The sequence below is a fragment of the Podarcis raffonei genome, chromosome 1 (assembly GCF_027172205.1).
Source record: "Podarcis raffonei isolate rPodRaf1 chromosome 1, rPodRaf1.pri, whole genome shotgun sequence".
In the NCBI taxonomy this organism is placed as follows: Eukaryota; Metazoa; Chordata; class Lepidosauria; order Squamata; family Lacertidae; genus Podarcis; species Podarcis raffonei.
This window is the reverse complement of record NC_070602.1, coordinates 133,127,299-133,140,350: the sequence shown is the minus strand read 5'-3', so window position 1 is coordinate 133,140,350 and position 13,052 is coordinate 133,127,299. Positions and strand designations below refer to the sequence as shown.

The following is a 13,052-nucleotide window of genomic DNA, read 5'->3' as shown; positions in this document are numbered from 1 at the left end:
TGCTAACTGTTGAGTCACTCTGACATGTGACTCATTCTCCCTATAAGAGCAGCCATTTTATCCCTGTGTTCAGGTTTCAGTCAGAGTCAGTCTGCCTCAGTTGTGAGCAGAAGCACTATGTAATCTCAGTCGAACTGTTTACGCTGCACATCATAATTAAGGACACATATTTTGGCTTTAAGCTGATAACCAAAGGCACAACTAGAAGGCTCAACATTCTATATTTCTGTCAGTATCCTGCTGCTCATTTTTTAAAAATGGCTTTTATCATACATTTTTGCATGAATTTCCAATTTTGTTTTGTTTCTTCGGAGGTTTACACTCCTCTATTTTCACGTGTTTCCTGGTGTCTGCTCACGAACAGAAGGAACCAGTATGTGTGACTGGTTACAAATCTGAGATTGAGAGAAGGATGGTGATACTTCATTTCTGAATGGTCACAGAAAACCCTCTGGAAATGAAGGGCAGCAGAGAAATAATTGTTTGGTATATTTTGTCTTGTCCCTGTTTTGTTTGGGAGCCTATATTCCTGAACCCTTATAAATCTTAACCCAGCCAGCCTAATTTTTTTGTTTTTTAAAAAATTGCTAGTGAGCATAATGTAGCTATAAATCCTGAAACTGATGACCATCATCAGAAAAGCTGCCTGTAGCTGCCATTAGTAGCTGCTGAGCTAATGATGGGCTGGGCAGATAATCATATGAAAGTTAATTGTAAGGTTTGATATGGCATCTTGTCAGCAGAGATAAGTTGTCACGTTTTCCACTTGAGCTGAAACTAAATGATTGTAAAATAAGTTATGAGTGTCCTTGGGCCTGTCTGCCAGAATGATGGCTAAGAATACATTCCTGGCCCATCAGTCTCAAGAAGCCTGTTTGATATTTATGCGAACTGAATGTTATTTTATTCTCCCTCTAGTCATGCTTGCCAGCTTCCCGAGTGAAAAGTGAAACTGCTTCTCTGACTCATACATCAAGTACTGAAGCTCAAATGTTGCACAGATTGTTATTATTATTGTTATTACTAGTGTTATATATATTTTTGAGGGTATGCATTGAACATTGATGCTCGATTAGGAAGAACTAATGGCTGAAATTGAACATACAGGATGGCTAGAGAACAGCCCATCTCAGCTCAGTGCGTTTTATGAGTTCTAGTGCTTCTGTCAAAGCTGGTTAGGCTGTGGAGTAATGAGGCGCTTGTTTCTTTTTAATTTGGTATGCTTCTTATATTTAATAGTAGCAGCCGTGGTCATCTGTTCTCACATTCAGTAATTGATACCAAATAAAATGTGTTATTTGTATTCAGTCAGGGGTATAAAATTGTATGCAGTGAGTTGAAGCTAGAACTCCTTTACAATTTTCAAGAGGTCACTTTTCAGTTTGAAGAATAAATTCCTTGTCAAGGAAGCATAGTAGTCAGAAATGGGAAAAGCGTGCATGTAAGCCTAGTGGACTTTAGTGGCTCATATTTTAAAGCAGACAAATGCAAAGTAACCTGGAATACTGGAAACTAGAATGCTCTGTGTTAATAGAGAAACAATGAAAGCCTAGTTCTACATCCCAGATTCACATTTCTTTTTCCAGATGAGGAGGGAAGCAAATACCTCAGGCTCTCTGCACTTTAGAGCTGTTTGACCCAGGAACAGCACACTATTATCTGAAAAGCATTGTACATCATAAAGACTTGCAGCAGCAAGTTCATTTTTCAGTCGGCCCTTCGCTAGAGAAGTTTTGTGTTGCTGCTGTAGGATATAAGGAGTGATCAGGCTTAAACAGATTCCTCTACATGAACCTGTGCTTGTCGATGAATTAAATGAGGCTAATGCAGGAATAGCAAAACAAGGTAATACTCACCTCTTCCGTTTTAATACCAGGAAGGGTTCTGTGTTCAATTGAAGCATCATTTCTGTTCACTATATCTTAAATGGAGTTTAATATCACTTTTCTTCTCTCGGCACCTTATATATAAATACATAAATTAAAAATGTAGCAATATCAAAATATGACACAAAGCAATATTATGAATGTCAAGCAGAGGAAAGGAGAAAATGGCTTGTAAAAGAGTATTTATTGGGTCAGTTAAGAGATTGATTTGGTGTGAAATAGTGTTCCACATTATGTTTTTTTAGAACAAGTGCCAATTCTCAGGCAGTCTGGATTCAAATTGTTCCTCTGGATAATATCAGGCCTAGCAGGTCTTTGCCAGACAGGTGGGAGCTTCCATGCCCCTGTTTCATCCACTTTCAAGTAGTGAAGGCATTGATATAGGTAGCTGTAACCAAACACGTTAAGGAAAGAAGGATGCCCAATGTACAGAGAAGCAAAAGGAGAAAAAATAGTGACTTTGAGGAAGAGCCACAATTCAGTGGTAGAACACATGCTTTGTATGTAGAAGGTCCTGGGTTCAACACCTGACACCCTTAGACAGGGCTGGGGAAAGACGGCTGCCTGGCATCCTGGAAAGCCAGTGCCTGTGAACTAGATAGACCCAGTGGACTTTGCACACATCACAATAAGCCACAGCAAATGGCTCTCCCCCTGCCATGCAGGCTTTCCCCATGGTGTTTTCCACACCTACAACATCTGTGCAGTTCAAACAAGCCACACTACAGCTTACTCTGTTCTCTGAAACTAACCATTTGTTTGAAACAAACTAAGCAGAGTGGCTGGGGCAACCCAACCAGATGGGCGGGGTGTAAATAATAAACTTATTATTGGATTTGGATGACACATCAAGCCCGTACTATGGCTTGTTCGAGTCATTGGGATGGATGGAAAGTGGGAAAAAGCCACACAGTGACCAGTGCAGGAGGGAGGAGGCACAATTAAACCATGGTTTAATGCACACTGTGGGCTATTGCAACATAAAATCATCGAGTTGTAGAGTTGGAAGGAACTGCAAGGGCTGTCTAGTCCAACCCCCTGCAGTGCAGGAAGCTCAGCTATTGCATTCATGACAGAAGGCCATCCACCGTCTGCTTAGAAACCTCCAAGGAAGGCGTGTCCACCATCTTCCAAGGGAGTCCCTTTCACTGCTCTTACTGTCAGAAAGTTCTTCCTGATGTTGAGTCAGAATCTCCTTTCTTGTACCTTGAAGCCAATGGTTTGGATCCTATCCTCTAGAGCAGGAGAAAACTAGCTTGCTTCATCCTCCATGTGACTTCCCTTTAGGTATTTGAAGACGGCTATCCTATATCCTCAGTCTCCTCTTACCCAGGCTTAACAGACCCAACTCCCTCAACCATTCCTCATAAGGCTTGGTTTCCTATGATCATTTTGGTTGCCCTCCTCTGCGCATGTTCTAGGTTGTTCACATTCTCCTCAAATTGTGGCACCCAGAAGTGGACACACTATTCCAGGTGTGGTCTGACCAAGGCAGAATACAGCTATTACTTCCCTTGATTGGGAAACTAGACCTATGTTGATACAGCCACAAATAGCATTTGCTTTTTTTTTTTTTTGCTGCTACATCACACTGTTGACTCATATTCAGCTTGTAGTCTACTAAGACACTTAAATCTTTTTCACATGTGCTGCTGACAATCCAGTATATTTGTGCAGCTGATTATTCCTGCCTTAGTGTGGAACCTTACATATGTCCATATTGAAATTCATTTTGCCCATACTATCGGGGGAAATACCTATCGTCATAGAATTGTAGAGTTGTAAAGGACCACAAGGATAATCTAGTCCAACCTCCCTGTAATGCAGGAATCTTTAGCCCAACATGGGACTCAAACCCACAACGCGGAGAGCCTCCTGGTCTCCTGACTGAGCTATCTCAGTGTCATCTTCTGAACATTAAGATGTTTTTGTGAAAATTTTGATTTTTTAAAAAAAACTGGCTGTAATCATTAAAAAAAACACAAATACACAAATGCTTGGTTTCTGCTTTTTGTTGAGAAAGAGAAATGTACCTTACCTCATGTTTTACTTTGTTCCCTGTTCTGATTTACAGATACCGGCTTGGGAGATTCTGTGTGCTCCAGTCCAAGTATATCTAGCACCACAAGTACTAAGCCGGACCCTCCTCCTTCTCCTCATGCAAATAGAAAAAAGCATCGCAGGAAGAAAAGCACAAGCAATTTTAAAGCGGATGGTATCTCAGGCAGTGCCGAAGGTATCTATTTTATATTTTCATGAGGTACAAACACACTGTTTTGACACATCTGAAGTAGTTTTTGTGTGGGCTTGGACTTAGGTTTGGGGTTTTTTGGAGGGGGGGGTGTTTACTGCTTGCTTGCTAAAATGTCTTAATAATAGTAAAAAGTAAATATTTCCTACCATTTTTTAGAGACGACCATCTTGTAAATGTAGTTGACCAGTTTCATCTCCAGTCCTATACCTACTTTACCTAACAACTGAGGGCAGGATTATGTTGAAATCTCGTGATTTTATTCCAAGAAATACTTTTGTGTCATGCCATATTTTTCCTGTTAAGTCATTTTTGTTTTTATGTTTTCCTGTGAGTTTTATTCATGTTACTGCAAGCTAACGTTATTCAACAAATTAGTCAAGAAATTGCTTGTGTCGTGATTATGTTGATAGGAACAGCTTTCTTGGGTAACTTAAGAATGTCTCTAGAAGTGGGTCAGTTCCGTGAGCAACTGCTCTCTCACACAGTCATTTAGGATATCTAGAAAAGTTTCCTCTTTCTGTATTTGGAGCACACACTGTCTGCGTGAGGGTAATTGAAGTCACCAATTGCTACAATTGTTCTTTTAGATGCCTCTTTGATTTCTTTGTCCATCTCAATATCATCCTGAACATTTTGGTCTGGGGGATTCACAGTATTAAATAACTCTTGGTGCCTGGTATCACCACCAGCAATAATTGCGTGGAGGAGTCAGCCCCTTTTGGTATTTCTTCCATTTAATTTCATTCATTAGGCTTATGGACTTTATGAGCAACACTACCTCCAGTAAACCCTTCTCCGTCCTTCCTGTGGAGTTTGTATCCAGAGATAACTGTGTCCCACTGGTTTCCTTCATTCCAGCAGGTTTCCATTATATGCACTATGTCTGTGTGATCCTCTAAGACCAAGCACTTAAGTTCCCCAAATTGATTTTGGAGCTTCTAGCAATAGTTTATAAATATTAGTGTATCTCTCCAAATGTCTTTGGCACTTGTTTTTTAGTCTACAGTGCTTTGGATTCTCTATAAATTGCTAGTATGTGTCCCTGCGTTCTCAAGACCTACTTCTCCCATACATTTTTTTTACCTTCTTTCATCTTTGGCGGAAGATTGATTTTAAACTGGACCCTCCTCAGCTCCTGTCAGCTTTCCCTCAGGAATCGGTTTTAAAACCCTTTTAATGCTAAAAGTGGCAACAGTCTGCTTCCATCTTGACTTCAGTAGATTCCATCCCATTTGTCGAAGCTTGACGATGTTCCGAGGACCAGGAGCTCATTGCACAATGTGGTTTCTGTTCAGCAGGCAGATGACCATACCTGCAACAGTCGGTGCAATGCACTGGAATGCCCTCGCTCCCTTGCTGACTTTTGCAATATGTCTTTTTGTAATTTATGGAGTTAATGTACTTATGAGCTTGGTATTTGCTAGGTCAAAGGGCTGAACTCACACAATTGCTTAACTTGCCTAATAGCTTAATATTTTGTCACCTGCTTCATTGCTGTTCAGTTCCATATGTATATGCCTTGCTAGCTTTCCCTAGCTGCTAATGCAGGCAATGAGATCAGGCAGTTTGGCTCAAATTCCAAAGAGTTGGAATTTGAAAGGTGACTGGATTTAGATCAGTATAGCACCTTGGGAATAGGCAGTGGGTGTTGAGTTAACTGGGTAATAACTCCCCGTGAAAATTCCTTCCTTCTTTCTTGTGGAAAATCCTTTTTAATTTTTAAAGAATTATAACTTATTTGTATCTAAATCAAATTCTGAAACTTCCAGTTATGTCAATTTTTCACCTTTTAAAAAAAACTACAACCCTTGGTAGAATAAAGAAATTGAGGGGAAATATTGAGGTTTTTAAAAGTGCAAGTTACCCTGAGGTTTTAAGTTGTAACTTAAAACTCTAGCTGTGATAAACTGAACTAGTCTTCAACTAATTTTAAACTGAACTGAAAGCTTAACATTTGGCCAAGTATTTTTCCACTTAAACATCCTCTCCACATTTTTAACATAGCATTTTAACTGAGCATGATCCCGAATCTAGGTTGTCCTTTTTATTATCCCTAACTAGCTAATCAACTAAATAACAATATATATAGTAGACTTTTCTTTTACCATTTCTCTAAAGTTGGGATTTCTAGGTTTCTTGAAGCTTTCTTGATAAGGGAGAACCGAAAACCAGGTTTCTACCATTTTATAATCTCAAATCTCAAACTCCTGAGCTATAAATTATCATAGGGTTTAGCTCCTAGCACACTGTGCTTTTATCAGTCTTACACTGATGCTTCACTGGGTATTACTTACCAGTTAGTAGTCAAGACTGCTTGACTTTTCTACTAGCTTGATGTTTTGTCGCTGTGGGCCTCTTTGTCAGGTGGGCCTCCCTCGAGTTTGTGGAGCGGGATCCTTCACTAGGTTGTTCTAGTTTTGTATGTAAAATATGCTCAGACATAACACTGAACTAACCCCTGGATTAGCTCAAAGGAGAATGGGAGCAGCAAAACCAGAGGAGGAGCAAAATAACTGCATCCGTCTCTCTCAAACACATTCTGAATCCGATCGGACACGGGTAAGAGCTCAACGTCAAGCCTACCAAGTGGCGATAGTGATGGCAAAGAGGACCGTTTATTTCATGGGATGCTGGGAACAGTGGATTGGGTATTTCCTCTCACATGACCTCAGGCAGGAGCAAAGGCTTGTGGGAGGCAGGTGCATCCTCAGTTTTTTCTCCTGCCTCACTCAGCAGGTTGTTTCTCCTGGCTTTCCTGCTTCTGCAGATAAGTTTTTAGTTTTTGATCTCATTTTATTGTTGCTTTATTTTCCCTAGTTTTCCATAGTTTTAGCAACTTACTTTAAGTCTATAAGTGTGTGTGTATTCTAAAAAATATTTTGTCCCACCTTAGCAACCTTAGTTCTTCTTGTTTTTAGTTTATTTAGTTTACTCTCTTGCAGAGCATCCCTGTATATTGCTCTCTTACAGAGTCGCTAAATGTGCTCTTTTTTTTTACGCTGTGGCTTCGTTTTGCCACCCACTTTATTGATCAGATTTAAAGATAAATGGAGGGAGATTCTACCCGAGGCTTTTCACAACCGCGGCTCACTTTCAGTAGCCGCTGGCTCCATATCACCACCTCATTTTTGGTGATTTCTACAGTCTTTAGCCTTTATTTCCTGTATCATTTCAGGCTTCATAAGGCTTCATATTGACTGCTCTCCTGGTCCATGGTACGGCAGAAGGAGCTGGGGTTATTATTCCTCAGCAGTATATTCTCCTCCTGGTTCGCAGTCGCGGCGACGGAGTTAGCAGGCACTGGTAGACTGCTTCTGAACCTCCTAGTTAAGGAGTGATTCAATTGTTTATTATTATTTACACTTACTAGTCTGTGGCTTGCAGTCTATTTCCTCCTAGTCTGCTTGTGACGGCATTGGAGAGACGTATTTTTGTGCCTCTTCCCATAGTCCACTTTTGTGGCATTGGAAGTGAATGCTACTCAGTTTGCCCTGTGTGGCTGCGTTCAGAACAATTTCATTAATTTCATTTATTTGATACAGTGGATGGGGCACTTTGATACAAAGCATAACTTGTATGAGAATGGTAATTATTTACAAAAATTTAATGGGAAAAAAATTATTGTGAGAGATCATAATCAGCCATACAATTTATTTAAAATATAAATTACGTATCGAAACTATCAGTGTTTCACACATATCATAGACTTTATGGCAGGTTTTCTTCACAAAACTCAAAAACTTATATTACTCTTTCCTCAAACACCTACACATTTAAAAAAACTTTGGAAAAACATTAAAAAAGTATAAGAACTCACATTAGGTAGACAAAAATAGTCATTTAACAAAATGCTTATAAAAAATAAGATAATTACTTAACATTTAACTTCTATTGCACATCATATCCACTGAAGTCAAAAGAAAAAGTAGAAAGAGGTGGTGTTTGAGATGTGCCCTTTGAGAAATTTGGTTTTGGCAACTGCAAAACAACATCCTTGAAATCAGTGCTTGCCTTATCTTCTACAATGGGGAATACAAACATACAAGATCCTGTTTTTCCCCCTGAGATGTGACACTTGATAATCAGTCATACAGTGGTACCTCGTGTTAAGTACTTAATTTGTTCTGGAGGTCCGTACGATGAGGATATTTCACCCCTCCCATATCCAAGAATCTGCTGATGTTCTCTGCTGATTCTCCAGAGAGGAGGGGCGGTTTCTGCTCTCTACTTATTCCGCTCCAGCCTCACATCAAAGTGTCAGAGAGAGAGAGACTGAGTGTTAGAGAGAGATCGTGTGTATAGATAAGGTTGCTGCTAAGAGCAGCTGCAGACACTCAGTGCAGTTCAGCAATTTCGTTTAGACCTCATTTAGCTCTGTATATAGTTGTGTATTATAGTTGTAGATAGAATAAAGAAGATATTCTACAGAGCTGCTCTCCGAGTCGTTTATGCTCTGCTATACTCTGCTGTGCGACGACTGTCTTGTTGGAGTGAATCCGGTGCTCACAACTCTAAGCTGTGAGTCCACAGCACTTTGACCTGTTCCTGTGCAGAAGGTGGTCTCTGGAAGTGCTACCCAGCTCGCCTAGCCCAGTCGGGCTGAAGTGTGTGAGTCCAGTTGGTGGCACTGGCTCAAGGGCGATGCTGACATACTTAACCTGAAACTGTTCTTAACCTGAAGCACAATTTTAGCTAATGGGGCCTCCTGCTGCCACCGCACCGCCAGAGCACAATTTCTGTTCTCATCCTGAAGCAAAGTTCTTAACCTGAAGCACTATTTCTGGGTTAGCGGAGTCTGTAACCTGAAGCGTATGTAACCCGAGGTACCACCGTATTATATTTAGAAATGACTTTGGCCACGTAGTAAACAACAGTTTTTTCTTTTCAAATTTCATGAGTAGGAAATCAGTTTTGAGATTTCATGCAAACTAGTATATTGGGGCACTATTGTACGTTAGCGGGGGACTTTTATACGTATCAATGTGCCCCGTGTCTTAGTGTATCAGAGTGCCCCAACGGATATTTTCAGAAAACTAACAATTATTAATAAAACCACTGAACTTATTTAGAAATCATGTGTAATCCTGATTACTGAGTGGGATAACTTACCTTTGGTACTTTTAAATCTTAACTAAATGCCATAAAACAGCATTGGAAAACTTTTACATTTCACATAATTTTTTAGTTGGCTGTGCTAAAAACACACCTACTCTCATCAAACGCCAACAGCAAACTGGCGGGCAGCCCAGTTGCAACTGTCATACTCACAGGTGTATAGACACGTTTTAGTGATGTCACGACACAAATAACATTTCTCGATATTGAAATATTGTTGGTGTATCAATGTGCCCCTTGCCTCAATGTGCCCCGCCTCCCCCTACATTGGGAATGGCTCCAAAACCTACCAATTCCCAATCTTGTCTTTGAGAGTCCAGTTTCTTGGCTCCAACATGGTCTGATAAATGGCCTTTGACCAAATGATTTAAAACACCACATTTCCACCATTTCTTTGATTTTAGGTTCTGCTGATTGTGCTTCGTTGTCACAAAATCCGCTAATCAAAAGTTTCCTCGAAGGAACTGTGTTACAGCATCCTCTGGTAGCTCATTGTTTTTGCCATGGAACTTACATTCTGTCGGTGCTGCAATGGCCTCCATTTGAACCGCTATGCCAAATCTCATTAAATGACCTTTCTTTAAAGTCCTATTTGTGGTTGTGATAACTTCAGCGAGAAGGGTTTTATAACTGTCAGCCTTGTCGGTAGCAAGCATTTATGCATCTTCCATAGGGATAAGGTGGTCTTGTTTACAGATCCCTCCTTTCTACTTAAAGTTCTTTAAGGCGGCAGGCTGCTATTCTTTTTTCGGGTGCTCCGGTGAACATTACTGCTTGGCGAATCTGAAAAACAGAGAACGATGTGCCTGTCTCCCACAAGTCTTTGCTCCTGCCTGAGGTTATGTGAGAGGAAATGCCAAATCCGCTGTCCCCGGTATCCCTTACTACACTTCAGATAAGCCAGTCATTCTTTCCTCACTGCCTCTATTGCATCTGCAGAAAACAGCAGCAAGAGACTCTTTCGCGTGGTTCGCAAGCTTAATGGAACCACCTTTGCCATCGGGGCCTGGTAAGGACCCCAAGATCTCCTGCAATGATTTTGCCAAGTTTTTTGCAGATAAAGTCTCTGAGATTCATAAAGAGGTAGACTCCACCGTGGAAGCAGAGCTGGGGTGGCAGAGTGCTAGAGTCGAGTCCTGTCTGGTCAAGTTGCATGGGATCAGTTTTACTCTGTTAACTCCGAGGATGTGGACAGGCTGCTTGGACAAGTGAATCTGACCACCTGTCTCCTTGATCCTTGCCCATCCTGGCTCATAAAAGCGAGCCACGAAGGGCTGGGCGATGGGCTCTGTGGGGTGGTGACCCACTGAAAGAGATGATTATTAAACCACTTCTTAAAAAAACATCTTTGGACCCAGCCAATACGGCCAACTATTGCTCAGTCTCAAATCTTCCATTCTCGGGCAAGGTGATTGAGCGGGTGGTTGCTGAACAACTCCAGGCACGCCTGGAGGATGCAGACCATTTGGATCCCTTCCAGTTGGGATTCAGGCCTCATCATGGGACTGAAACTTCTTTGGTTGCACTGGTTGATGATCTCTGGCGGGCTAGGGACAAAGGTGAAAGCTGTTTACTAGTTCTGCTGGATCTCTCAGCGGCCTTTAACACCACTGACCATGACTTCCTTCTGGACCGTCTAGAGGAGCTGGGGGCACTGTTATGCAATGATTCCACTCCTTCCTCCTGGGCCATGTCCAGAATTCATTTGCTGCAACTAATACTTTTGCTCAAGAGGAATAAAGCAACAAGCATACAGAACAGCAAAAAGAGTTTGTACTCACACAACAGTAGTGTTTATAATGGTTTAGCATGAATGCACAGATAGCTCTCGCTTTGCTCCTCCCTGAGCAGGATCAGGAACACCAAGTCATGATCCTTAGCTTAGCATTACATCTAAAACAGGGCTTTAACCACAATGTTAAACCTAGGGTATTCTTTAAGTTGTGGGAATGACCCGCAGACCAACTCCTGTAACTGAACATTTCATTTACTGTCTTTTAGGAGATATAAAAGTGGCCTATCATAGTACTCCTTGGAAACAGAGGGGTAGAAATTCATAAAACCAAAACTGCATCCACAGAGTTTCACCTTTAAGCAAGGCACAAAGGTCACTAGTTGGGAAACTGTCAGTGCCGTTGTCACAGCCTATCTGACATAAAAGGATTGCTGTTGAAAGGCCGCTATGTTGATGCTGAGGAGTGGAAGACAAGGGAAGAGAAACTCATCTATTGTTTTAACCCACTTCATTGCAGACTAAACAAGTTGAAAGCTTTCTTCTGGTCTTTCAATTCTTGTTAACTTCAGGGTCAGGAGAGGATGCAAGTAACACCTCCTTCCCAGTAGGAAGGAAGAATATCGTGGTAGCCAACAGGAAAGCAGATTCTTGGAAGGGCAAGTACTGTACTGGAATGAAGTGATTTATATTGCTCACACTTGCATAGCTAGCAAGCCTGAAGCAGGAAACTATAGAATAAAGCTTAACTCTCTGTTCTGTTGGATAGCCTGCTGGCATTGCATTAGTGTGGGGGAGTTTACTGGTGCTGTAAGAAAGCACCACAGGTTTTCAAAGACTGCAGTAATGATTCCCCATCTAGTTGTTAGGATATGGCAGTTAAGAATATTGCAGAGGGTTCATTCAGGGTGTTTTTGAGTGGTTGTTCAAGGTGTTTTATCTGTTTGCTTATTACCTATCGGGTGTAGAATTCTGGAAATGTGTTGCATCTGAAACTGATTTGTGTTGCAGTAGCAAGGTTCCCACCCCCGCTCCTTTGATTTATCATTTGTTGCCATCAGATAAACTACCCTTGAGTTTAAGTTTTGAAAGCAGTTAGGTCCACAAGGTATTACTGGGAATTTGTTTTGTTTGGCACACATACAATAAAAGCCATTTTCTTCATAGGCAGAATTCACAGTGGTCTTGCCTCAGTAGCTGTCTCCATGCAGCCATCCCATTCAAAGTTCACAGTGCATCAAGTCACTTGTACATCAGCAGAGCTGGTTGATCTATGCCACAATTCAGTCTGGGGTCAGGAGTGGTATCTGCACTACGTTGCCTTCAGCCTGGCAGCTGTCTTTGGATACACAAGGCATCCCACCATCCTATTTCTGCCACGTCAGAGCTGCTGCTTCCCACAGTGCACAGACTACCTTTGGATTCACTTCATATGCTTTTTTAGGTCTATTTCAGCTTTAATTTGTGGAGCTACTTTGTGAAGGAGAATCCATTCAGACTCCCTTCACAAGCAACACCTTTAAAATGTGCAAAGTTATTATTATTTACCTAAAACAAAACAGCTGCTTCAAGAGCTACTCATTTTGCATCAATTAACAGTTACTGTGACACACAGCATATATAGCTTATTAATTTCTAATCTGTTATTACAGTGTGCTGCTTTTATTGAAAACTGGCTTTATAGAGCATTTCTTATCTGGTCCATGTTTAGCTTGTAACTTGCTTAATCAAATCTTTATGCAGTTCATAATTTGGAGTTGTAGAAAACGTATGTGTGTGTTGGAAGGGACCCCAAGGGCCATCTAGCCTAACCCACACAATACAGGAATCTCGACGTGACAGATAGCTCACTTCAAAGCTTTCAATGAAGGAGAGTCCACCACCTTCCAAGGGAGCGTGTTCCATTATTTTTGTTGCGTATCTAAAAATAGTTCTGATATTCTTATGCCTTAATTCCAGGAAAAATCTTGAAGCAGACTGACTGCTTGTATGTACTTGCTGCTTCTACTTGGAATAGTAGCATCCTTTACTGAGCAAAGAGCTTGGTGGAAGGAGAAATAAGCAG

General features: G+C 41.1%; 1 protein-coding gene across 6 annotated transcripts in view; it reads left to right on the top strand.

The window, feature by feature from the left end:
* AGAP1 (ArfGAP with GTPase domain, ankyrin repeat and PH domain 1) overlaps positions 1-13,052 on the top strand; it is a 326,368-nt gene that overhangs the window by 223,107 nt on the left and 90,209 nt on the right. For all 6 annotated transcript variants that reach the window (XM_053362842.1, XM_053362861.1, XM_053362851.1 and 3 more), the window contains one exon: positions 3,961-4,122. In XM_053362842.1, coding sequence (XP_053218817.1) covers positions 3,961-4,122 — 162 coding nt within the window. The remainder of the gene's footprint in view (positions 1-3,960; positions 4,123-13,052) is intronic.